The 23,799-nt window shown below is 43.7% G+C and overlaps 2 protein-coding genes across 5 annotated transcripts in view; one reads left to right on the plus strand and one right to left on the minus strand.

Moving 5' to 3' along the window:
- The window catches only part of CLK3 (CDC like kinase 3), a 26,259-nt gene continuing 2,460 nt past the window's right edge, over positions 1-23,799 (minus strand). The window contains exons 2-13 of one of the 4 annotated variants that reach the window (XM_060755520.2): positions 21,793-21,944; positions 14,598-14,814; positions 11,995-12,088; positions 11,646-11,712; positions 9,060-9,176; positions 7,646-7,812; positions 7,431-7,525; positions 4,996-5,164; positions 4,588-4,670; positions 4,120-4,199; positions 1,467-1,557; positions 1-440 (exon numbers count right to left, since the gene is read on the minus strand). In XM_060755520.2, coding sequence (XP_060611503.1) covers positions 255-440; positions 1,467-1,557; positions 4,120-4,199; positions 4,588-4,670; positions 4,996-5,164; positions 7,431-7,525; positions 7,646-7,812; positions 9,060-9,176; positions 11,646-11,712; positions 11,995-12,088; positions 14,598-14,814; positions 21,793-21,944 — 1,518 coding nt within the window. In that variant the 3' untranslated portion in view covers positions 1-254. Of the gene's footprint in view, positions 441-1,466; positions 1,558-4,119; positions 4,200-4,587; positions 4,671-4,995; positions 5,165-7,430; positions 7,526-7,645; positions 7,818-9,058; positions 9,177-11,645; positions 11,713-11,994; positions 12,089-14,597; positions 14,815-21,792; positions 21,945-23,799 lie in introns of all 4 variants that reach the window. The other 3 variants (XM_067471342.1, XM_060755518.2, XM_067471341.1) reach the window with 3 other exon arrangements.
- Positions 23,686-23,799, plus strand: part of LOC137097623 (uncharacterized) — a 17,272-nt gene continuing 17,158 nt past the window's right edge. The window contains exon 1 of the mRNA XM_067471470.1: positions 23,686-23,701. Coding sequence (XP_067327571.1) covers positions 23,686-23,701 — 16 coding nt within the window. The remainder of the gene's footprint in view (positions 23,702-23,799) is intronic.

The following is a 23,799-nucleotide window of genomic DNA, read 5'->3' on the forward strand; positions in this document are numbered from 1 at the left end:
TCAGTTATCAAACAATATGAAACACTTTATTTCAACTTTACAACATATAAATATATGGGGCCAATCTGTGCTTTAGAGTTGCTCTTCTTCCCTGCCCCCCCCCCCCCCCCAAGCCCAGAGTCCGGCCTGAGGACGAGGCTGCATCCTAGCCGTGGGGGGTGCCCACAGTCATGGCCAGGCCGGTTTCAGAGTATGTACACCTCCTGCGGGGATCCCTTCCTCCTCCTCCTCCTCCTCCTGGGCCAAGGCGCCTGTCATCTGCTCAGGTCCCGGCTGGAGTCTCGGCAGCTCAGTCGCCTTTCCTCGGGAGACAGGCCGGCAAAGAACGGGTGCTGCAGCGCTTCGGCAAACGTGATCCTCTGGGCCGGGTCGAACGCCAGCATTTGCCGCATGAGGTGGAAGAGCTGCATGTGCTCCGTGGACTCCTGCAGCATGTACGTCTGTGGAGGGAGGGGGAGGGGCAAAGGGGTCATTAGCACTGCCCTCAGACGTTCTGGACCTCATGACATTTGAAAGTCTCTTTCACACAATTCTCATCAAAGAGGAAAAACACAAATAAATTGCTGGTTTTTAAAAACTTCTCTGGATCAGGCATGGGCTCAAACTTCGGCCTCCAGGTGATTTATGTTGCTTATGTTTTTGGTTTTATTTTGCTGTAATATGTTCTTTGGGCTTGGCCTCATGTAAGCTGCCCTGAGTCCCCATTGGGGGAGATGGTGGCGGGGTATAAATAAAGATTATTATTATTATTATTATTTGGTTTATTGTAATTGTTGGGCTTGGCCTCATGTAAGCCGCCATGAGTCCCCATTGGGGAGTTGGTAGTGGGTTATAAATATTATTATTATTATTATTATTAGAAGGACTCGATGCGGCTTACAAAGGCCGAGGCCTCAACATAACATAAAACAATACAATTCAAAGCAAATCAAAAAAATAAAGCAATATCAACAAAACATTACATCATAAACACAGTAAAACCAAGGCCAGATTATTATTATTATTATTTAGACTTCAACAATTCCTAATAGCCAGTAGCTTCCAACAATAGCAGGCTCATAATAATAATAGTAATAATAATAATCTGGGCCCCTAGTGGCGCAGTAGGTTAAACCACTAAACTGCTGAACTTGCTGACCAAAAGGTCGCCGGTGCAAATCCAGGGAGCAGGGTGAGCTCCTGCTGACAGCCCCAGCTTTTGCCAACCTAGCAGTTCAAAAACATGCAAATGTGAGTAGATGAATAGGTACTGCTCTGGTGCAGTCATGCCATCCATATGACCTCAGAGGTGTCTATGGACAACGCTGGCTCTTCGGCTTAGAAATGGAGATGAGCACCTACTCCCCGAGTCGGACACGACTGGACTTAAGGTTGGGAGAAAACCTTTGCCTTTACTAGTAGGCTGTTGGGAATTGTAGGAGTGGAAGTCCAAAATCCCATAGGACGCGAACGGCTCTGGTTCTTACCTGCAGTGGTTTACAGTTTTCTTGGACGTATCTCCCGTCGGAGGTGTTTTCGTCCCACACCAGGCTCCCCTTGTGGAAATACTTCTGTTTCCTGAAGAAGACACACACAAAGAGACTGCTCAGCAAAAGGCCAGCCGCATTCACACATTTGATCATTCATAGTTTGAAAACAAAGCCCCCGGCGGCACATTGGGTTAAACCCTTGTGCTTAGCAGGACTGGCTAACCGACCGGTTGGCAGTTCAAATCCGGGGAGTGAGGTGAGCTTCCTTCTGCCAGCTCCAGCTCCTCATGCGAGGACACAAGAGAAGCCTCCCACAAGGATGGTAAAAACATCAAAACATCCGGGCAATGTCCCCTGGGCAACGTCCTTGCAGACGGCCAATTCTCACACCAGAAGCGACTTGCAGATTCTCAAGTCACTCCTGACATGACAAAAAAAAAAAGTAGCCAAAAGTGATGAAAACAACAAAGACACGCAAACCAATGTGATCTCTTCCTTAGGAGGCTTTTCTTTGTAGTAAAATAATATGGTTGCACTATTTACAAGAACAAATAAAGTTCTTTATACTTCCTTCTTTGCTTTCACACTGGCATCTTTCTCATGTAGACAAACAGCTTCGCTCTCAGGGAGCCTCTTCTCACAACGAACTTACACAGATGTTTCACACACTAGCTTGTTACACACAGCAGCCTTCACACTGAAGCTTCACACACAATGGCCTTCAACCTGGGACTTCTCCCATACAGAGGCGTTCTCACACTGAGGCCTACCTCACACTGACACCTCTCTCACACTGAGGCTAACTAACCCTGAGGCCTACTAAGCTTCAGGCAGGCCTGCTTATATAGAACAGCAGCTTTTGCTGAGTCATTGCATCCATTTAACCCTTTCAGTGCTTGACTCACAATTTTGTAATTAAAAATACCTAGCTAACTTGCCCGCTCATCATGGCATCCTTTCAAATATTTAAACATAGCTCTCATGCCTCCTCTTCTGTAGGCTAAATATATCAAGCTCCTGAAGTCGCTCCTCAAAGGGCAGGAAGGTATCTGGAGTGACTATAAAGCTAACAAGAATTCTCCTCGGCCTGAACTCTTTACCCGAAGTGTGTGCAATTCAGCTGAGACTATCCTAGTATTATATTGTATTGTCGAAGGCTGTGCCTGGTTGTTTCCTCTCTTAACACCTGTCAGCAAGAGAATTTCCCAGGCTCAGGCAGGCCTTCAAATGATAATGAAGGTGGTCAGTTGAAACACTCACACCTAGCTCCAGCAGAGAAGAGCTCTTTGCCCCAGCCATTCCACAGATATATAAACCCATTGTCCTAATTCCAACAGACCTCACTACCTCTGAGGATGTTTGCCATAGATGCAGGCGAAACGTCAGGAGAAATGCCTCTAGAACATGGCTCTATAGCCCGGAACAACCCACAAGAATCTAATGAATTATTATGCACACTGCACATTTCTTATTTGTAGTGCAAAAAAACACTTAAAAACAATACAATAATTAAAATGAAGAACAATTTCAACAAATATAAAGTGTGGGCCTGCTTTTGGTTGGTGAGATAGGATTGTTGTTGTTGTTGTTGTTGTGTGCTTTCAAGTAGTTTCAGACTTAGGTTGACCCTGAGCGAGGGCCAGGTAAATGACCTTGGAAGGCCGTATCTGGCCCCCGGGCCGTAGTTTGAGGACCCCTGCTCTAGAGCATGGCCATATAGTTATTTATTTATTTTAAACTTTTGTATCCCGATCTTCTCAACCTCCGTAGAGGGACTCAGACTGGCTCACAGCAAGGATTCAATGCTAACAATAAAATCTAAAACATCGTACATGAACAATAAAATTAAAATGCATATAGACTAAAATACATAAAAGCCAGTGCGTCAAGATAAAATCGTGTCCCACTCAGTCCGCATATGTGGTCGATAACTTTAGCCAATTGCCAGTCTCCACCATCATTCTGGGAATGCCTCATTCCATAGCCAGGATTTCATTAGCTTCCTGAAGGTCAGGAGGGAGGGGGGCAGATCTGATCACAATCGGGAGAGAGTTCCATAGCCACGGGAGCCACCACAGAGAAGGCCCTGTCTCTCGTCCCCACCAGACGCGATTGCGAGGGTGGTGGGACAGGAAGCAGGGCTTCTCCAGAAGATCTTAACAGCCTTAATGGTTCGTAGGGGAGAATACGTTCGGATAGGTAAACTGGGCCGGAACCGTATAGGCCAGGGGTCCTCAAACGTTTTAAACAGAGGGCCAGATCACAGTCCCTCAAACTATTGGAGGGCCGGATTATAATTTGAAAAAAAAGTGAATGAATTCCTGTGCACACTGCGCATATCTTATTTATAGTGCAAAAACCACTTAAAACAATAATTTTTCAATTAAAATGAAAAACAAAATTAACAAATATAAACCTATTAGTATTTCAGTGGGAAGTGTGGGCCCGCTTTTGGCTGATGAGATAGGATTGCTGTTGTTGTGTGCTTTCAAGTCATTTCAGACATAGGTTGACCCTGAGTGAGGGCCGGGTAAATGATCTTGGAGGGCCGTATCCGGCCTCCAGACCTTAGTTTGAGGACCCCTGGTATAGGGTTTTGTAGATTAAAACCAGCACTACCTACAACAACCCAGTCTTATGACATTCTTACCGTGTTTTGCGGACCATATGCTGAGGGATCGAGCCAAGGATCTTCTCCATCATCACAAGGTGCTCTCTATTTTCGTGAGTCTGTCGAGTGAGACAAAAGGGATTATGTATCTACTCACGGCTACACTTAATATTCACCACTTAATATTCACCAACTACACTTAATATTCACCATTTCCAAAGGAGTGAAAAGCAAGGTATGAATAGACTACAAATACCATCACCCCAAAAGTGGGGATGCTACCTAGGGATGATGGACACATCTGGGGGCTGGTTTTTCTTACAAGGACCAAAAAGTCCAATAGTGCATCAAAGACATCACTAGAGCCATCTTTTACTCATAACGCCAGCAATAAAGTAACATACTAATGTTTTACTATTGAGTAACAGTTTAAAAAGAAGCTAAAAAGTGCTCATTCAAGAACAGTAATAGCATGGAGTGCCTCCAGAAGGACTGCAATGCCTGTACCTGGAAAAGTGTGAACCCTCGATAGTATTCAAAGAGGATGCAACCAATGCTCCAGACATCACACGGCTGAGCCCAGCCCAGCTCTGTAAAGGAAGAGGAAGGAGACATGTGGTCACGTTGTTAACTCGCTTGAGCCTGCATCATCCAGGCCTGGGCCAACTTGGGCCTCCTTCCAGGAGTTTGGGACTCCAACTCCCACCATTCCTAACAGCCTTAGGCCCCTTCCTTTTCCCCCTCAGCCGCTTAAGGGGGAAAAGGAAGGGGCCTAAGGCTGTTAGGAATGGTGGGAGTTGGAGTCCCAAACTCCTGGAAGGAGGGCCCAAGTTGGCCCAGGCCTGGTGCAAACCAAGTGGTGCTAGTGAACTTTACTTCAACCCACTCCCCAAGTGAGTCAAAACGTCAGCTCACCCAAGATCACCTCCGGCGGCCGGTAATGCCGAGTGGCCACAATGGTGGTGTGATGCTCGTGGTCGAAAGTGGCGCTGCCAAAGTCTGCCACCCGGATCCACGTGTTCCGGATGGACTTCTCCTCACAGCTCTGCAACAGAGAAGACATGTCCCAGCCCCGCTCAGTCGCCTGCCCAAAAAGTGAGGACAGAAAGGTCAAAAACACAATGAGCACAAACAGCCATCTTTGCCTCCACAAGAATAAGGCTTCCCAGCTTTCCTGCCTCTCCTTTTCAGGCAGGAAAAGGAACGGGCGCTCAAAAGTACATGTGGTGAAAAGCATCCAGGGCAGGTATGGGCAAGCCCAGGTCTGGATGCGGCCCCTTGGGCTCTTTTCTCAGGCCCTTTTCTCTCTCTCTCTCTCTCTTACAATCCTATCCTTCCTTCCTCCCTGCCTTACCTCCCATTTTCCCTTCCACCCTTTCATTCTTCCTTCCCCCTTTCCTTCCTCCTTCCCCCTCTTTCGCCTTCCTTCCTTTCCTTTCGTCATTCCCTCCTCTTTCTTCCCTCCCTCCCTCCCATCCTTCTCTTCATCCCTTCCTTCCTTTTTTCTCCCTCCATCTCTCCACTTCCTTCCACCCTTCTCCTTCCCTCCTTCCCCTTTATCTTTCCATCCTTCTCTCTTTCCTCCCTCTCTCTATTTCCTTCCACCCTCCCTCCCTTCCATCCATCGTCTCTTCATCCCTTCCTTCCCTCTTCCTTCCCTTCCCTTCCACCCTTTTCTTCATCCCTTCCTTCCCATTTAGCTTTCCACCCTTCTCTCTTTCCTCCTTCCCTCCATTTCCTTCCACCCTTCCATCCTTGTCTTCATCTCTTCCTTCCTTTTTCCTCCCTCCTTCCCTCCCTTCCCTTCCACCCTTCCTTCCATCTTTCTCTTCCTCCCTTCCCCTTTATCTTTCCTTCCTTCCTTCCTTCCATCCATCTATCCGTCTCTTCATCCCTTCCTTCTTCCTTCCCTTCCATCCATCCTTTTCTTCATCCCTTCCTCCCCTTTTATCTTTCCATCCTTCTCTTTCCGCCCTCCCTCCATTTCCTTCCACCCTTCCTTCCTTTTTCCTTCCTCCTTGCATACCTTCCTTTCCATCCTTCCTTCCATCCTCTTCCTTCCTTCCCTTTTATCTTTCCATCCTTCTTCTCTCCCTCTCTCCATTCCCTTCCACCCTTCCCTCCTTCCTTCCTTCCCCTTTATCTTTCCTTCCTTCTCTCTTTCCTCCCTCTTTCCATTTCCTTCCACCCTTCCTTCCTTCCGTCTCTTCATCCCTTCCTTCCCTCTTCCTTCCCTTCCACCCTTCCTTCCATCCTTTTCTTCATCCCTTCCTTCCCTTTTATCTTTCCACACTTCTCTTTCCTCCCTCCCTCCTCCCATCCCCTTCCAGCCTTCTATTCCTCCCTTTCTTCCTTCTCTTTTTCCTTCATCCCTTCCTCCTGGGGGATGCTTAGTTGGAAGAGAAAGTAGGGAACATGAACAAGGTCGAGTGTCCCACTGAGAAGGAGGGGGATGTGGGGGTAAACTGACTTTCTGTTTCTCTAGAGAGCAGGGCACAAGAAAGGAGCCATGGACTCAAATGGCAAGGAAAGGGATTTGACTGAAAAGATGAGGAAGGACTTCCTGGAGAGTGGCCAAGGCTGCCTTGGAGTGTGGTGGAGCCTCCTTCTCTGGAGGCTTTCCCCCAGAGGCTGTCCATTGGGAGTGCTTTGATTGTGCCTTCCTGCATAGCAGGAGATGGGACTGGATGGCCCTTGGGGGTCTCTTCCAACTCTAGGATTCTATCTCAGGAGGAGACACTTTTTCTCTCCTGTCCACCATCTCATCCTGACCCAGGCCAACCCTTTTGGGATCCAAATATTTCCCATCTTTCCTTCAATTTCTGCCTCCAAAGAAGAAGAAGAGAAGGAAAGGGCAGGGAGGGGTCTTGGGGAGACCCCCTCCCTCCCAACCTGCTCTGGTCACCATGCAGCTCCCAAGTGAGAACGTTTCCCCATGCTGATCTAGAGGCCCAAGTAGACCTCAAGGTGAACATGAGGCAATAATGTCATGCAGCAGCTAAAAAAGCCAACACGATTCCAGGCTGCACCAATAGGAGCAGAATGTCTCCATTGAGGGAATTCGTAGTCGCACTCTCCTCTGATTTGGTCAGACCTCATCTGGACTAACCCTGTGTCCAGTTATGGGCAAAGCAATTCAAAGAGACTGACCAGATGGGAGATGCCCAGAGATGGGCAGACAAATACCAGCAGTCAAAGACCCTACAAGAAATGGTTGAGGGAGCTGGGTGTGTTTAGCTTGGAGAAAAGAAGGCTGAGAGAGAGAAGACCTCAAAGAGGCCACGTTTCTGAAGCTCGGTGCTATCCCTACAACCCTTCCCACACTTTTCCCACTCTGGGAAGAGTCTTACCTTTTTCTCATTGTATAAGGTATCGAATTCTGAGTTTACAAACAGGATGTTTTCGGGCTTGAGGTCAGTGTGCGTTAGCTGGTTGTCATGAAGAACTGCAGTGAAGCACAAAGGGGAGAGAAGAGCATTGCAACGGCGGTCAACAACGGGGGGGGGGGGGGAGCGGGGGGAGCCATTCAAAGAGGCCGGCTTTCCTTCCGGGCCAGCCGACTTACACTTCAAGGCGTGGCAGAGCTGGAAGGCCATGTGCCGGATCTGGGCCAGCGGGTAGGGCTGGAAGTTGTTCTCTTTCAGGAACTCAAAGGTGTTCTTGCCCAGGAGCTCAAACGCGATGCACATGTGCCCGTGGAAGTTGAACCAGTCCGACATCAGGACGCACAGGCTAGGCCCAAGGAGGGAAAAGAAACACACTAGGGCTCCCAAAGAAGCGGCAACACCCATCTCTCTGACTTTTGTGGGTGGGGTCAGTCACGGATTTAACCAAAACGGTTCTCTCGAGGAACATCCAAGTCCCTCATCAGTTTCCCTATATTCAGCTTCTACAGGAAGTCATGTTCCCCCCACTTTTGTGGAAGAGCTGATCGTAATGGCTACACCTCAATTTGGACTTGTGGGAGTCAGAAGTCCAAAACACCTGGAGGGCCCAAGTTTGCCTGTTCTAAAAATACATTCTTGTGTATTAGCCGCCTCTCCTTTTGGCTCGAGGTTGAGCACAACACTGTCAATTACATAAATGCATCTCTAAAATCACATATTAAATACAGTTAAAACACAAGAGTTGCATGCTCTCTCAAGTTCAGCCTGTGCGTAAGAATGCTGACGCTTAAATTTCTAAAAATCTAATGGATTGACAGTGCTATCTTGTTTTGGGGTCCATCCAGTCTGCTTCTCCGCAATGGGAACAGCGTAAAAAAGGGGGATATGTTGAGGAGCGGCTTATTTAAAAATTTTATATCCCGATCTTCGCAACTGCTGAATCCTTATAGCAAGGATTCAATGCTAATACTACAATCTAAAAATATCATATAATAACGAGTTAAAATACATATCGATTAAAATCACAAATAAGCCAAATCGCCAAGATAAAATCATGTCCAACTCAGTCCGTATTTGTGGTCGATAACTTTGTTCTGTAGCCAGTTTCAACCATTATTCTGGGAATGCTTCCTTCCATAGCCAGGATTTCACCAATCTGCTGAAGGACAGGAGGGAGGGGGCACATCTCATCTCAATCGGGAGAGAGTTCCATAGCCGAGGGGCCACCACAGAAAAGGCCCTGTCTCTCGTTCCCGCCAGATGCGATTGTAAAAGTGGCGGGACTGAGAGCAGGGCCCCACCAGAAGATCTTAATTGTCTTGGTGGTTCATAGGGGAGAATACTTTCGGACAGGTAAACTGGGCCGGAACCGTATAGGGATTTAGAGGTTAAAACCAGCACTTTGAATTGTGCTTGGAAGGCTAGATAGCCATCTGTCGGGGGTGCTTTGAAGGCAATTTTCCTGCTTCTTAGCAGAATGGGGTTGGACTGGACGATGGCCCACCAGGTCTCTTCCAACTCTAGGATTTTAAGAACGTAAACTGGCACCAGAAAAACAGCCCAGGTCGAAGACGTCTGATGAAAATGACTTACTGTTTGTTTTCCTTATCCTTTTCTTTAATTTTCTTCAGGACATTAATTTCTAGCCTGGCTGCTTCGCGGTATTTGCCCACATTTCGAATAATTTTCAAAGCGACCAGAGAGTTGCCTCTGAAAAAAGGGCAAGACAAGAGAAGAGGGACTTTTAGACATGAGTAAGAGTCAAGGCAGAGGATTCTAAGAGTCACAACAAAGGCACTTCAAAACTGAACAGTAACCGTTGGTTGGGTTTTCGGGTCATGTGGCTTTCCTCAGGTGGCCAAGGGAGTCCTTCCGCATGTCTCAGAGGAAGAGGAGGTGGTGTTTTGGGCTTTTGGCCAATCAGAGGCCAACAAAAGAGTGACGTCGGCAGGCTACTTCATGGGGCGACCGTCCCCAAAACACCCATTGTGGGCACGTCCTTCAGTGCTGCGATGTGCTGCCCAGTTTGCTGCTCCTGCCGCTCTCCCTCCTGCCTGCAGTGCTTGCCTGCTTGCCTTCCTTGCCTAAGGTGCCTTGCTGCCAGCCAGCAGGGAAAGATTTCTTTGTTTACCTCATTGGCATCTTTTTGTTTTCTTTTTCTTCAAAGGGTCTGGGAGTTGAAAAGGGGTGGGAGTGGATTTGGGTGCTGGGGAGCATGCGTGGCTTTTTTGGGGGGAGAGAAGGGGATATCTCTGTTAGCTGCTTTCCTTTATTTGCTTTACTTTAATAATATTTTTTAAACTTTTGGGTGCCTGCATCTGGCTTGCGGAGCCTTAGTCACAGGGCATCGCCCTGATTTTGTGTTCTCCTCCCTTCCTCTCCAATCAAAGTTACTTAATAATGGCTGCGTCCTGCCTGGGGAAATCCTTTGCTGGGAGGTGTTAGCCGGACCTGATTGATTCATGTCTGGAATGCCAGTTTTCTGAGTGGAATTCTTTATTTACTGTCCCAATTTTAGAATTTTTTAAATACCGGCAGCCAGACTGCCACATTACACAGAGAATAATAATAATAATAATAATAATAATGTACATCACACAGTCCTAGATGCTTGGGAAGTGTTCGACTTGTGATTTTGTGATACGAAATCCAACATGTAGATCTCGTTTGCTGTGACATACTGTGCTTTTGTGTCAGTAAAATAATAATAATAATAATAATAATAATAATAATAAATCACACAGTCCTAGATGCTTGGGAAGTGTTCGACTTGTGATTTTGTGATACAAAATCCAGCATGTAGATCTCGTTTGCTGTGACATACTGTGCTTTTGTGTCAGTAAAATAATAATAATAATAATAATAATAATAATAAATCACACAGTCCTAGATGCTTGGGAAGTGTTCGACTTGTGATTTTGTGATACAAAATCCAGCATGTAGATCTCGTTTGCTGTGACATACTGTGCTTTTGTGTCAGTAAAATAATAATAATAATAATAATAATAATAATAATAATAATAATAATAATAAATCACACAGTCCTAGATGCTTGGGAAGTGTTCAACTTATGATTTTGTGATACGAAATCCAGTATATATATCTCATTTGCTGTTACATACTTTGCTTTTGTGTCAGTAAAATAATAATAATAAACTTTGTACCCAGCCACCGTCTCCTGCAACGGGGACTCGGGGCGGCTTACATGAGGCCAAGCCCAAACAACAAATTACAGCAAAATAAAACAAAAACACAAACAACAATCAACAACATCATAATTACCTAATAATAAAATAAAAAAACATATAAATACATTAGCAATATAAAAATTACAATCACAGTGACAGTGGGCGGGCCACATGTGCAGAATAAAATGATTTTTAAAGTGATTAAAAAGCCATGGAAATCCAGAAGGAGCATGTGGATAATTTCAAGAAAAAGGAGGAAACCATGAAAATGAACAAAATCTAACCGTCAGTATTAAAAGAACGTTAAAATCTAGACAATAATAATAATAATACTTTATTTATATTCCGCTCTATCTCCCCAAAGGGACTCAGGGCAGATTCCAAACATAAAAGGCAAAACATTCAATGCTGAAATACAACAACAGATCCATACTAACAAAATGTATACAACCCAACATATAAATACGAATTATAACTTAACAAACTAAAATTAAATAAAAAGCACCGCCTGTTATAACAGACATAAGACAAAACATCAAACATGAGTAAATAAAGACCCCCACTCAGAAAAGAGATTTTTTTTGTCCCCAGAGTATATTTCCCCACCTGTATGAAAGCCTATTTTTACGACCCCATTCCTTTATAAGTTTCTCCCTCACAAACAATCTGCTCCATCTCTGTCTCCTCCTGATTAGTGTTTTAGTTTTTATCTTGCACATGCGGCCCGCTCATTGTTATTTTATTGTGTATGATTTTGTTTTATCATTTTTTGTATTTTGCTGCATTGTTATTGTGTTTTGGTTTTATTTTATTGTAATATGCTGTTGGGCTTGGCCTCATGTAAGCTGCCCTGAGTTCCCATTGGGGAGATGGTGGCGGGGTATTAAATAAATATTATTATTATTATTATTATTATTATTATCATCATCATCATTATTATTATTATTATTATTCCAGACAGAAGTGCCAAGCCAACAAGGGTGGGGCTTACCTGGCATGGTCCACGCACTCCACCACTTTGCCAAAGGTGCCTTCGCCCAGGCTCCCGACGATTTCGTCTAGGAGAAAAAACAGAAGGGGACGTGAGCGCCGGGGCAGGCGGGGGCGTGAGGCCCTGCAATTCCACCGCATTCAGGTTTTCAAGACAGGCTCTCTCACGGCTACACTCTTTTAAACACACAAGTGTCTACTTTCTGCTTCAGGCAATTACTGTTCAAAACATCCATTTATAAGCCATATAAACAAAGACACTCTAGAGACCCCTCCCGAACACTGAGAGCGATCAGTCTAACATGGGGATAGAAAGTAGAGAGGTAAAGTTTTACGAAAGGTGGCTGTACATCGCTCTTGGAGCCAATCGCCGATCCTGCACACCAGGTGACCTTCCTTGTCATCTTCCACGCTCCTGCTGCGCTTATTGCTCTGTTGGCTTCTCTGTACACACCGCCCCCCGAAACGCCATCATCCGACCAATCAGTCGCACACAGCGGGCAGTTTTCCGATTGGCAGATTGAGTTGTCATTCAAAGGCGCAGAGACGATGGTGCATCCGGTGGTTGGTTGGTTGGATTTTCCAGATCCCAGCATTTCATAAGGCACACAGCATATATAACGATAGGGATATTGCAAGGGACACGTCAAGACACAAAACCGACTTCAAAACAAAAGTTTAAAAAACAGCTACAGGTATGTAAAGAAACCGATTAGCTACGGAAGGCGGGGGCAGAGCCGTCCCTGAGCCGGGAACAGCCCCCGGGAGAGGCCCGGCCATGAGGAAACCCCCCAAAGAGATCTACCAGCCCCTCTGAATCGCACAGCAACCAGTGCAGAAAGGAGGGTTCAAAGGCAGCCGCTTCTCCATCGGCAACGGTCGTGGCGGCAACGCTTTGAAACCGAGAAGCCGAAGGAACTTCCCCCCTTCTCCTCTCAACCCTGCCTAGTTGTCGGCCAATTTTGTCAGGGACTCCCCAATTCCTGAAGGAAGCCACGACATATCATTATCGCTCTATGCGCTGACAGGTGTTCCCCAGCCACGCCTGTGCAATGCACCTTGCTTTCATCCCAAGCAGAAACCACACTGAGAAGAACTCTAAAGGCAAGGAGCCTTTGCTGGAAATGGTTGACCAGCATTGTTGGAAACAGGGAAACCAAGCAAAATAGACACACGTCAGACCCACTGCCTCCCAAATCCTAATCTCCTAGGAAGTGGGGGGAAATCCAGTATCAAACAGACACTGGTATTAGTTTCTACTGAACGGTGAACTGCTACATGGCCTAAAGTACTCGACAACCAGGACCAAGGCCCCCAATATCGCCTGATGTCTTGGTTTTTAAAAATCGTAATTTTTGCTTGCATATGCTATAATGTCCTTCAGCTAAACACAGGTTACAAGTTGAACGATACCCTCCTTTCCCTTCCCACCCGCTTCCAGAGTACCAGACCACATACAACTCCTAAAAGTGGCTCAAATGTAGAGGAGTGGAGACAATCCGAAGATTGCTAGAGAAGGCTTCCAATCTCCAAATAGTTTAGGTCATTGCATACCCTTCACAGCAGTACATACGTCCAAAAAGACAAACCCAGAGAAGGAAAGGGGATTTAAGTTACCCACTTTTAAGGCATAATGTAAGTGTGGCTAGGAGAGAAAAACAGAGAACAGTCACATCTGTGTGCAGTACAGTGTGCACCAGTGAAAGCACTCCCAGAGATTGACAACAGGGAGGTGTGCAAACTAGTAACAGAAAGATGCATTTCTGGCTTAGTGACCACTCTGCCTCCCAATAAATCATCCCTGAGACTTGTAGGTCAGGAAACGGATGGGGCTTGGCAACTTGGTGTGAATTTAAAACTGTCTTAAGCAAGCTCAAAAATCAAGCTGAGTCCTAAAAGCTGAGGTTGCATGTAAATCAATACAACTTCTAACTTGAGGTACCAAAAACACCCGCCAACTATGGATCATGGCTGATGAGGGTTTCAACAACCCTGGTGTGCATTAAACTCATGGCAAGATCATTTGGCCCTTGCATCTGGCCCTGCCTAGTGAATTTTCCTGTGTTTTTAATGCTTGATTTTATATTGTTGTGTTGTATATTATTTTGATTTTGCATTTTATGTATTTTGCTTGTTTTATTGTGTTTTGTGTTATATTGCTTGTATTGTATTGATGGGCGTGGCCTCATGTAAGCCGCACTGAGTCCCCCTGGGGGAGATGGAGCGGGGTATAAATAAAGCTGCTTTATTATTATTATTATTATTATTATTATTATTATTATTATTATTATTGGTGATCTGTGTGGGTCACAAGTCCTATTGGCTAGTTATACATTTAAGTAGGACAGTGTTTTCGTACAGCAACAATATCACAGAATCATAGAGCTGGAAGAGACCACACGGGCCATCTAGTCAACTCCCTGTCATGCAGGAAAAGCACAATCAAAACATTCCCAACAGATGGCCGTCCAGCCTCTGTTGAAAAGCCTCCAAGGAAGGAGCTTCCAGCACTGTAGGAAGTTAATCCTAAACTGTAGGAAAGGAAGGTGCGGTGGAAACCATGAGTGACCTTGAGAAATTAATTTGTCACAAAATAGAAATGTAAAGAAATTCAGCGCCTACAACTGAGCCATCCTCATGCCTGTGAAACAAAGAATGTGGCACAAGCGTTCTGAACCAAATGCACGGCTTCTTCTATGTGTTGACTCTGATTTCCCCTTCCCAACCCATTTTGGAAAACACAGGCCTTCGGTCTTGACCACTAGGGATATTTACACAATTAAAGAACGGCTAATACATTACACAAGTGCAAAGAAACATAATTCTAAACTGTATTAAGGAGAAAGAGAGGAGGGATTAGAAGTACTCACCCAATGTTACTCAAAAGCTGAAAAAGAACTAGAATTCCGTTAAGGCCCTGACCAATCCTGAACTCATTTTGGATGCTACTCACCGAGGACGTACTGCTACAAGACCTGGTCCTGCGTTTCCGGCAGCGGTGCTGGTGCTTCCTGGTCCGGTGGCGCTCCCTCTCCCGCGATCTCCGGTGGTGGCGTGAGCGGCGAGCAGAGTAATAGTCCTCTCCAAAAGAAGGGCTTGGCTCTTCGAAGCGGTAGGCGTCGCTCTCCGTTCTGTCCCTGTACCCTCGCTGATAGGGCATTCTGTCCTGGCTGAGTTGCAAACACAAACTCCGTCACAAAACAGAAACCGGGTGCAGAGTGCAAGAGCTTTGCAAGCAACCAAAGGGTGTCGTGTGCATGCACCTCAGAGTCATCTATTGGCTTACTGCAGACCCATGAATTTCATAGAGTTTCCGTTTTCAAATATGTTTTTATTGTAAACATAGGCAGAATAATATCAAAATCCATCACCATCACCAACCCCACCAATATTCAATGTTGGGCATATCGGGTATTGGTGCCAAATTTGGTCCAGTGAATGAAAATACATCCTACATATCAGATATTTACATTACAATTCATAACAGTAGCAAAATTACAGTTATGAAGTAGCAACAAAAATATGTTTATGGTTGGAGGGCACCACAACATGAGGAACTACATGAAGGGATCATAGCATTAGGAAGGTTGAGAAAGACTGCTCTAATCCTTACGTATTTGCGTTTTTGGGGGGGTTTTGTAATTGAATTGATCCAGTATTCAATGTTGCCTTTCCATATCTCAGCCAACATTTGTTTCAATTTATATTGTTTTCCTATTTTCTTGTATATGAAACCCATCAGGCCTTTCTCCTTTTCTAATTTCCACTTAAAAATTTGGTCAAAATCTGTTTCTGGTCCTTCTTTTTTTCCTCCAATTCGTAATTCTTTGTTTCAATCCATTCCAAAGAAGCCAGTTACGCCGACCACAATTGTCCTTTATTGTCTCCCAATCCATGATCGTCCCGTCTGGGTTTACGAGGTCTCTTATCAATTTAATTCCATTTTGTTTTACATTTGTTATCATTTTGCCAAATATCTGTTCCTTTTTATCATCTAGAAACCCTACTGGGAGTCTATCTACTTTATTCATTGGGAGTTTACCTTGGCATTGGTCCCCCTTTGATTTCTTTTAAAGTTTTATTGTCCACCCATCCTTTTAAACACAGACAATGATCCCATCCATTTATTGTATTTTTCACTTCTGGCCCATCTTCTTGAATCATTGAAATCTAACAATCTCGTTAACTGACAGGCCTCAAAATAGTCTTGTAGATTAGGTACCTGACATCCTCCATTTCCTTCTGGGGAGTAAAATACTGAATTGGCAGTTCTATTTTTATTTGCTCCTGCTATCCTAGTTTTTATTGAATTATCCCATTTCTTGATTGTTTTGCTGGGGATACTATATGGAAGGACTAATTAGGGGAGAATCATCATTTTGACTATCTTAATATTGCTTGACATATCCCAATTCCAGTTTTGCCAATTGCAAATTTGATTGTTTACTTTTTTCCATAGGTGGTTATAATTTGATTGCGTCCTATCCTCAGCGGTAGTTCTACCAGTTCTTCCATCCGAAATACAGCCTACACTCCCTGGTATTACCTGGTGGCCTCCTATACAAGTATTAACTGGGCCTGATCCTGTTTAGCTTCCAAGATTAGATAGTGTCTGGTGCCTTTAAGGTACGCAAACATGCCGCTTCACTACAGAGGAAGGAGATTATTATGGGATAACAACAGCCTGCGTTCCCAAAAGCATCGTACTAAATAAGGAGATTCTGAACACATCAAATGTACTGCATGATTAGCACATACACTCATCGTCTACCCATTATGACACACTCTTACAGTATGCAAGAATCCATCCAGTTCTCCGGCTTTGTGCTACAATCAAGCAAACTATTCCACTCTGCGGCTGAGAGGTCATTGTTATTGCTTATTTTAAATGCCACTTCCCAGAGAAATAACATTCAAAGACATTCTAATGCACATGCATGCCTGAGCGCTGATAAATTCCCAGAGGCTCTTTTCAGCGCATGCACTTGTCTTCTGAGAGAGATTAGGCCATCCGTGGATGAAATGACGCTCTCATTTGTAGCCTCCATTTCAAAAAGGTTTTTTTCCTGGCACGATCACTCTAGATTTCTTAAATACACCGTAACCCAACTGGGGCAGAAATCACAAATGCTTAATAACCCAATATGTACTTCCCTTTAGGGGCCCACTGGTGGCGCAGTGGGTTAAACTGCTGAGCAGCTGAACTTGCTGACTGAAAGGCTGGCGGATCAAATCCAGGGAGTGAGGTGAGCTCTCACTGTAGCCCCAGCTTCTGCCAACCTAGCAGTTTGAAAACTTGCAAATATTGAGATCAATATGTACCATCGCGGAGATTAAGATCCTCCGGGGAGGCTCTGCTTTCCGTCCCGCCATTGTCACAGGTGCCATTGGTGGGGACGAGAGACAGGGCCTTCTCAGTGATTGCTTCCCAGCTATGGAACTCCCTTCCTTGTGAGATCAGGTCGGCCCCTTCCCTCCTGTCCTTTAGAAGGATGGTAAAAACTTGCCTGTGGGACCAAGCTTTCGGGACAGGGCAATGCAGCGACAATGGGAAAGATCACAGGCCAATTGGATTTGATGCAGATGGCTAGGACGGTTTTAAATTGTGATATTTTAAATGGTGTATTTTAATATTTAGATAAATGTTTTTTAATGTTTATGTATTGTACCCAGGCATTGAATGTTTGCCATGTATATGTTGTGCTCCGCTCTGAGTCCCCTTCGGGGTGAGAAGGGCGGAATATAAGTGTTTTAAATAAAATAAATAAATAGGAAACACTCCCGCCGGAAGGTAACAGCACTCCATGCAGTCATGCCGGCCACATGACCTTGGAGGTGTCTACAGACAACACCGGCTCTTCGGCTTAGAAATGGAGATGGGCACCAACCCCCAGAGTTGGACACGACTAGACTTAATGTCAGGGAAAAACCTTTACCTTTACTTACTCCCCTTAATAATTCACAACAGTTTTCTATTAACTGTGTGTGCAGTTAACAAAACTGAAGCTTAATGCTACCCCTGCCATGCCATTTTTCCTTCTGAAAAGCATTTTAACATTTACATTAGTTTGCAGTTGTAAAGACCAAAGCAGAAAGGATTACGTCCAGCATTTCTGTGGCATGTCAAAAGGAGCAAAATGTTTAATGGTTTTCCATTTGTCCACACAAACCTGTAGGTCTGCAAGATAATATTCAATTATTAGAAATGAATGAGCTTTGTAGCAGACCAAGAATTTTAATCTGAGTATTCCAAATCTATACTGAACTCTCTGAAATGTTTCAGGGCATTTTTAAAAACACTGGAAATGCATCACTGACATGCCTCTTTTCTTTTGAAACAAGCCAAATATGACTTATAAAACCTGCCTGCATACATGGAGCAGCAGTACCTTGAATTGTCTGCGGATGACATGAAGAATACACTACAGCTTTCCTTGATTGAAAAGCCCTCAAATGCAAAAGTCTGGGTGGCCTCCATAAGAAAAGAGGTGCTAGCACCAAACCTGATGAGCCACCAAAAGGCAGTGACCCCTGGTGACCACCTTCTGGACATCTTGGAGAACTTCAAGGAGGAGGATTTCAGGAGTTTTGAGAGGAAACTCAATGAATTCCCAGTCAGGAAAGACTATAACAACATCCCCAAAGGGCAGCTGGAGAAGGCAGACGCGCTGGAACTGGTCGATCTCATGTGCACATACTACCCTGAGCATTACGCTATAGAGGTGGCAGCCAGGGTGCTGGAGATTAACATCAAAGGCCAGGCAGAGAAGCTCTGGAAACTCACTGAGATGCCCCCACATCTGCCCAAGAACACCTAGGCAGTCTATAATATTACACTATAATGTTATAGTACAATGTAATACATAATATTAATATTGTGCTATTATAATAATATAATATATTGTATTTATTTTTTACTTGTAATCTGCTCTGAGTCCCCCTTCAAGGTGAGAAAGGCGGCATATACTGTATATACTCGAGTATAAGCCTAGTTTTATTCTTTTACTTTGTTATTAATATTATTTTATTACATGTATTATTTTGCTCTATTATTATTCTATTTAAATTATTTTGCTCTATTATTATTCTATTTATTATTTTGCTCTATTATTATTATTACATTTACAGTATTTTACCCTATTATTATTATTACATTTATTATTTTAGTCTATTTATTATTATTATTACTACTACATTTACAGTATGTTACCCTATTATTACTACATTTATTATTTTACTCTATTATTACTGTTTTTATTGCATTTTCATTATTTTACTCTATTATTTTTATTATTATTTTAATAATAAGTACCTTTACATTGAAGGTTAGAATAATGATTTAATAAGAGTTGGACAGTCTTATCATAAATTACAGTTTTATGTAAATATTCAGAGACATTTAGCCTTATTGATGCCTCAATTAATGTAATTTTATTGGTATCTATTTTTATTTTGAAATTGACCCATAGTGGATGCATTTCCCACCCTCGGCTTATACTCGAGTCAATACGTTTTCCCAGTTTTTTGTAATAAAATTAGGTGCCTCGGCTTATGTTCAGGACGGCTTATACTCGAGTATATACGGTAAATGTTGTCAATAAATAATAATAAATAAATAATAAATAATATCTATGCCAAAGCCTGAATTCCTTCCTTCAAGAGAGATCCAAATGGTATGTTGCCAATTTTTCTATCAGAGTCTAAGAGTCCCAATACCAGACTCTTGGTAATACTCTGAAATGAAGTGTCGTGCTGCCACTAAGCTGCAACTACAAGCCAGTGCTGACCTTTGGAGCCCCTTCTTCAGTTTCATCCACTCTAGCTCCAACCTCCTGCTGCAGAATGACCCAACGAAATCCTATGCAGGTTGGTAACATTTAAAGCTGAGAGGAATGCGTCCCATGTCTCAGTCCCAGAGTTTATTTCAGGAAGGACGCTGCTGGCACGTAGCAAACAGCAACACAATTCCCCCGTCCTCAACAGTGACATTTCTGCAGGTTGAAATCACTTAAAATGGACACAATCTTCACTGACCTTAGTCCTTCCAGGCAAAGCACTGGTTTAGGTGGCTGGGTGCTAAAGCTATGTGCAAACACAGCTCACTTCCTTTCTGAGTATTAAGCAACAACCCGCCCACACAGCAACTGTCAATATGTTACACGGGAGGGTTACTGAAACATGGGCATTAATTTTCTAATCCCTTTTTAAAGCTCTGTAATAATAGGCACAATATCTCAGAGCACCAAAGGCTTCTGAAGTATCACCTTACGTATCTTATTTCTGTGCGTTTTTATTAATTCGCGACCATGGTAATTTATTCTGGAACTCATTACCTGGAGAGATTAGGAAAGCCCCTACCCTAGAAACCTTGAAAAAGAACCTCAAAACCTGGCTCTTCCGCTGCGTCTTTGGTGAGTAGGTACGTAACCTCACACTATCACTCAGCCTCAACGTTTCTGTCACTGGAGTACACGTCCCCCCTGCTCTCGTGGGAAAGCTTGGTTCCAAAACCCTGTTTTTAAATTGAGCTTCCCTTGCAAATAACCTGCTCCTCCTTTTATCTCACCCAAGTTTTTAATTATTTTTAATCATTTTATTTTGCATATGTGGCCCGTCCATTGTCACTGTGATTGCAATTTTATTTTGCTAATGTATTTATATGCTTTTGGTTTTTGAGTATTATTATGTAATTATGATGTTGCTGCTTCTTGTTTGTGTTCTTGGTTTTACTTTGTTGCAATTTGTTGTTTGGGCTTGGCCTCATGTAAGCCGCCCCGAGTCCCTGTTGCAGGAGATGGTGGCGGGGTATAAATAAAGATGATGATGATGATGATTATTATTATTATTCCCTTATTCTGGCTCCCATAATGAGCAAAGACAGAACTGTATATCCTGGCACCAAATGACCAGGCAGGACTTTGACCTCCCAACCCTTGCTGACATTGTCTTTGAAACTGTAAAAAATGAAAAATGAAAATGAAAATAGGATTTTAAAGAGGTCGGCATTACCTAATAGCCGGTATGTATCTTCACAATATATTCAAGACTGTACAAAATTAGATTGGGGATTTTAAACAACCCACATGTGAGAGCTTATGTGGGAAAAGATCCAGGGCAGCATTTCAGCATTTGGTGACCCTTGGGTGGGTTGCCAAAGACCATCAGAAAACACAGTATTTTCTGTTGGTCATGGGGGTTCTTTGTAGGAAGTTTGGCCCAATTCTATCAGGCCAATCTTCAGAATGTTATTTGATTGTGGGTGAACTATAAATCCCAGCAACTACAACTCCCAAATCTCAAGGTCTTTTTCCTCAAACCCCACCTCACATTTGGACATAGTGAGGATTTGTGCCAAGTTTGGTCCACATCCATCATTGTTTTGAGTCCACAGTGCTCTCTGGATGTAGATGAACTACAACTCCAAAATGCAAGGTCAATGCCCACCAAACCCTTTCAGTATTTTCTGTTGATCATGGGAGTTCTGTGTGCCAAGTTTGGTTCAATTCCATGGTTGGTGGAGTTTGGAATGCTCTTTGATTGTAAGTGAACTATAAATCTCAGCAAATACAACTCCCAAATGACAAAATCAATCCCCCCTCTCAACCCCACCAGTATTCAAATTTGTACGTATTGGATATTTGTGCCAAATTTGGTCCACTGAATGAAAATACATCCTGCATATCAGATATTTACATTACAACTCATAACAGTCGTAAAATTACAGTAATAAAGTACCAAGAAAATAATGTTATGTTATGGTTGTGGGTCACCACCACAGGAGGAACTGTATTAAGGGGTCACGGCATTAGGAAGGTTGAGAACCACTGATCTAGGGGGTGAACACTGTAGAATGAATGCAATTTGACACCACTTGAACTGGCCTGGCTCAATGCTATAGAGTCATGGGAGTTTTATGAGTCTTTAGCCTTCTATAGCAAAAAAAAAAAGTGATGTCACCTCACCAAATTACAAATCTAAGCACTTTGCACCATTAAGCCATAGCAGTTGGATCAAACAGCATCAATTCTGCAGTGTAGAGCCAACCTAAACCAGTTCTATCCTCTGATTTCAAAATAGGAAACCAACTGTGATCCTGGTTAAGAGTATAAGCCAGGCCACAATACAAATGCTCCCTGGCAGAAGCTCACCTCCTAGAACGTGACCTCCTGGAGAGATCCCGGCGAATCGGGTACCGTGTCCTTCCTTCATAGTGCTCCCGGCTGCGAGACCGCCTCCTCTTCCACCGGTGGCTCATGTAGGGCTCCGGCTCAGGCGAGCGATAGCGCTTGCAGTGATGCATCTGGACACACAAGGGAAGGTCTTCCATCAACACCAGGTGACAAATCCCTCCAGCCAGAAAGGCTTCATTCAGCAGTCTAGGCTCTCAACATTTGACCCCTTTCCCCAAGTCCCAACTTGACTCCTGACATTTTGGGAGAACAATGCCAGTATGTCATGCATTTACTATGTTTTGGGAGAGCGATGTCAGAGCATTATGAAATTCAGGAATATTCATATCAGAGGGCCTTTGTGACATAAGCAACAGACTCGCCAGCAGCTATTGTTTTAAAGGCATAGTACCAAATTTTACACAAGCCTATAACCCACTTGGATTCGTAAGAGGCATTCTTTTATCCTAAATCCCATAAATAAATCCTGTTTGCAGAAAGAGCTCTCAGAACTGCAGGTTAGATTCATTTTGTCGCTATCTTTGACTGAAAGGGAACGGCCAAAACAAACAGAACAAAGTAAGAAATGCCACATGAACAGAACACAGCATAAGCGGAAGGGGGAATTCTGGATCAACCAGAGAGAAGAAGCACTTTAGGACTAGAAAGCATTCTGAGTAAGATCCCCTATCGTAGGGCTTATTTCCAAGGAAAGATGCATAAACTCAGTCTGAATGTGCAGGTCCTATACAACTATACCCAGAATATCAAGATAGAAAATCCCACAACATCTGTTTTGAACTGAATTATCGGAGTCCATACTGCCATATATTCTAGTTCAAAGCAGACATGGTGAGATTTTCTACCTTGATATTCTGGGATATGAGGCTGTGCGGAAGGGCCCTTTAGCTGAATTAAGGTCACAAAAAACTTCCACTGGCTCCACTGAACAACTCCATTTTGATTTCAGTCATCACAGCTTTTATTGCTAGATCTTAAATCATACGCAACACAAAGCCAAGATCAAGCTTGCTTAATCTGCATTCTGGAGAGGAAGAGTCCAACGGCTGCTGTTTCATTACCAAATGTATTCCAATTACTTTAATCATCGCTGCCCAACTTTACATCTAACTCTCATGGGAAGAGATACAAAGAGCTCCAGAAAGCATCCAACCAAGGCCTGGACTCCTTATCGCTGCAAGTCAGCCTTCCAGATTATTCTTTTGTAATCTGACATCAGCCGCATATGTAATATAAATCCCTGACGTATTGTCAGATCATTCAATCATCCCCAGAACAAACATTTTATGAAGATCAAGGATGAAAACAAACAGAAAAGGGGGGAACATGCAGGAAGGTTGCATACAACAATTCACTCTAAAAAATCAAAGACTGCATGAAGATCCTGAGAAGCTATTTCCAAATAAACCAGGAGCTGTAAAACAGACTTGATTCAGGACAGTTAATCTTGGGGTGCATTTACACTGTACAGTAAATGAAATTTGTCAACTCTGTAACTGCAATGGCTCAATGCTATAGAAGCCTGGGAGTTGTAGTTTTGCTAGGTATTGAGCCTTCTCTGCCAAAGAGTGCTGGTGCCTCATCAAATTGCAACCCCCTGACGCCATAGCCATGGGCAGATAAAAGTGGCGTCAAATTACACTTTAAATTACCATGGAATCCTGTGATTTTTAGCTTAGTCCTCACCCAATTAAAAAAAACCCTAATAAAGTGACAACTCCCAGCATCCCATAGTATGGAGCCATGGCAGTTAAAGTACTGTCAAACTGCATTAATTCTACAACCTAGGGCCCTTCCACACAGTCATAAAACCCAGAATATCCCACAATATCTGCTATATATCCCCCAAACATGGAAACCCACTTGGGTGAGTCACATTCTCCCAGCCTCAGAGAAACATCAAGGCAAACCCCCTCTGAATAAGGCTTGCTTTAAGGCACTGGTTCCCACCTATGGGTCCCCAGA

This window comes from Anolis sagrei, chromosome 9 (assembly GCF_037176765.1).
Source record: "Anolis sagrei isolate rAnoSag1 chromosome 9, rAnoSag1.mat, whole genome shotgun sequence".
NCBI lineage: Eukaryota > Metazoa > Chordata > Lepidosauria > Squamata > Dactyloidae > Anolis > Anolis sagrei.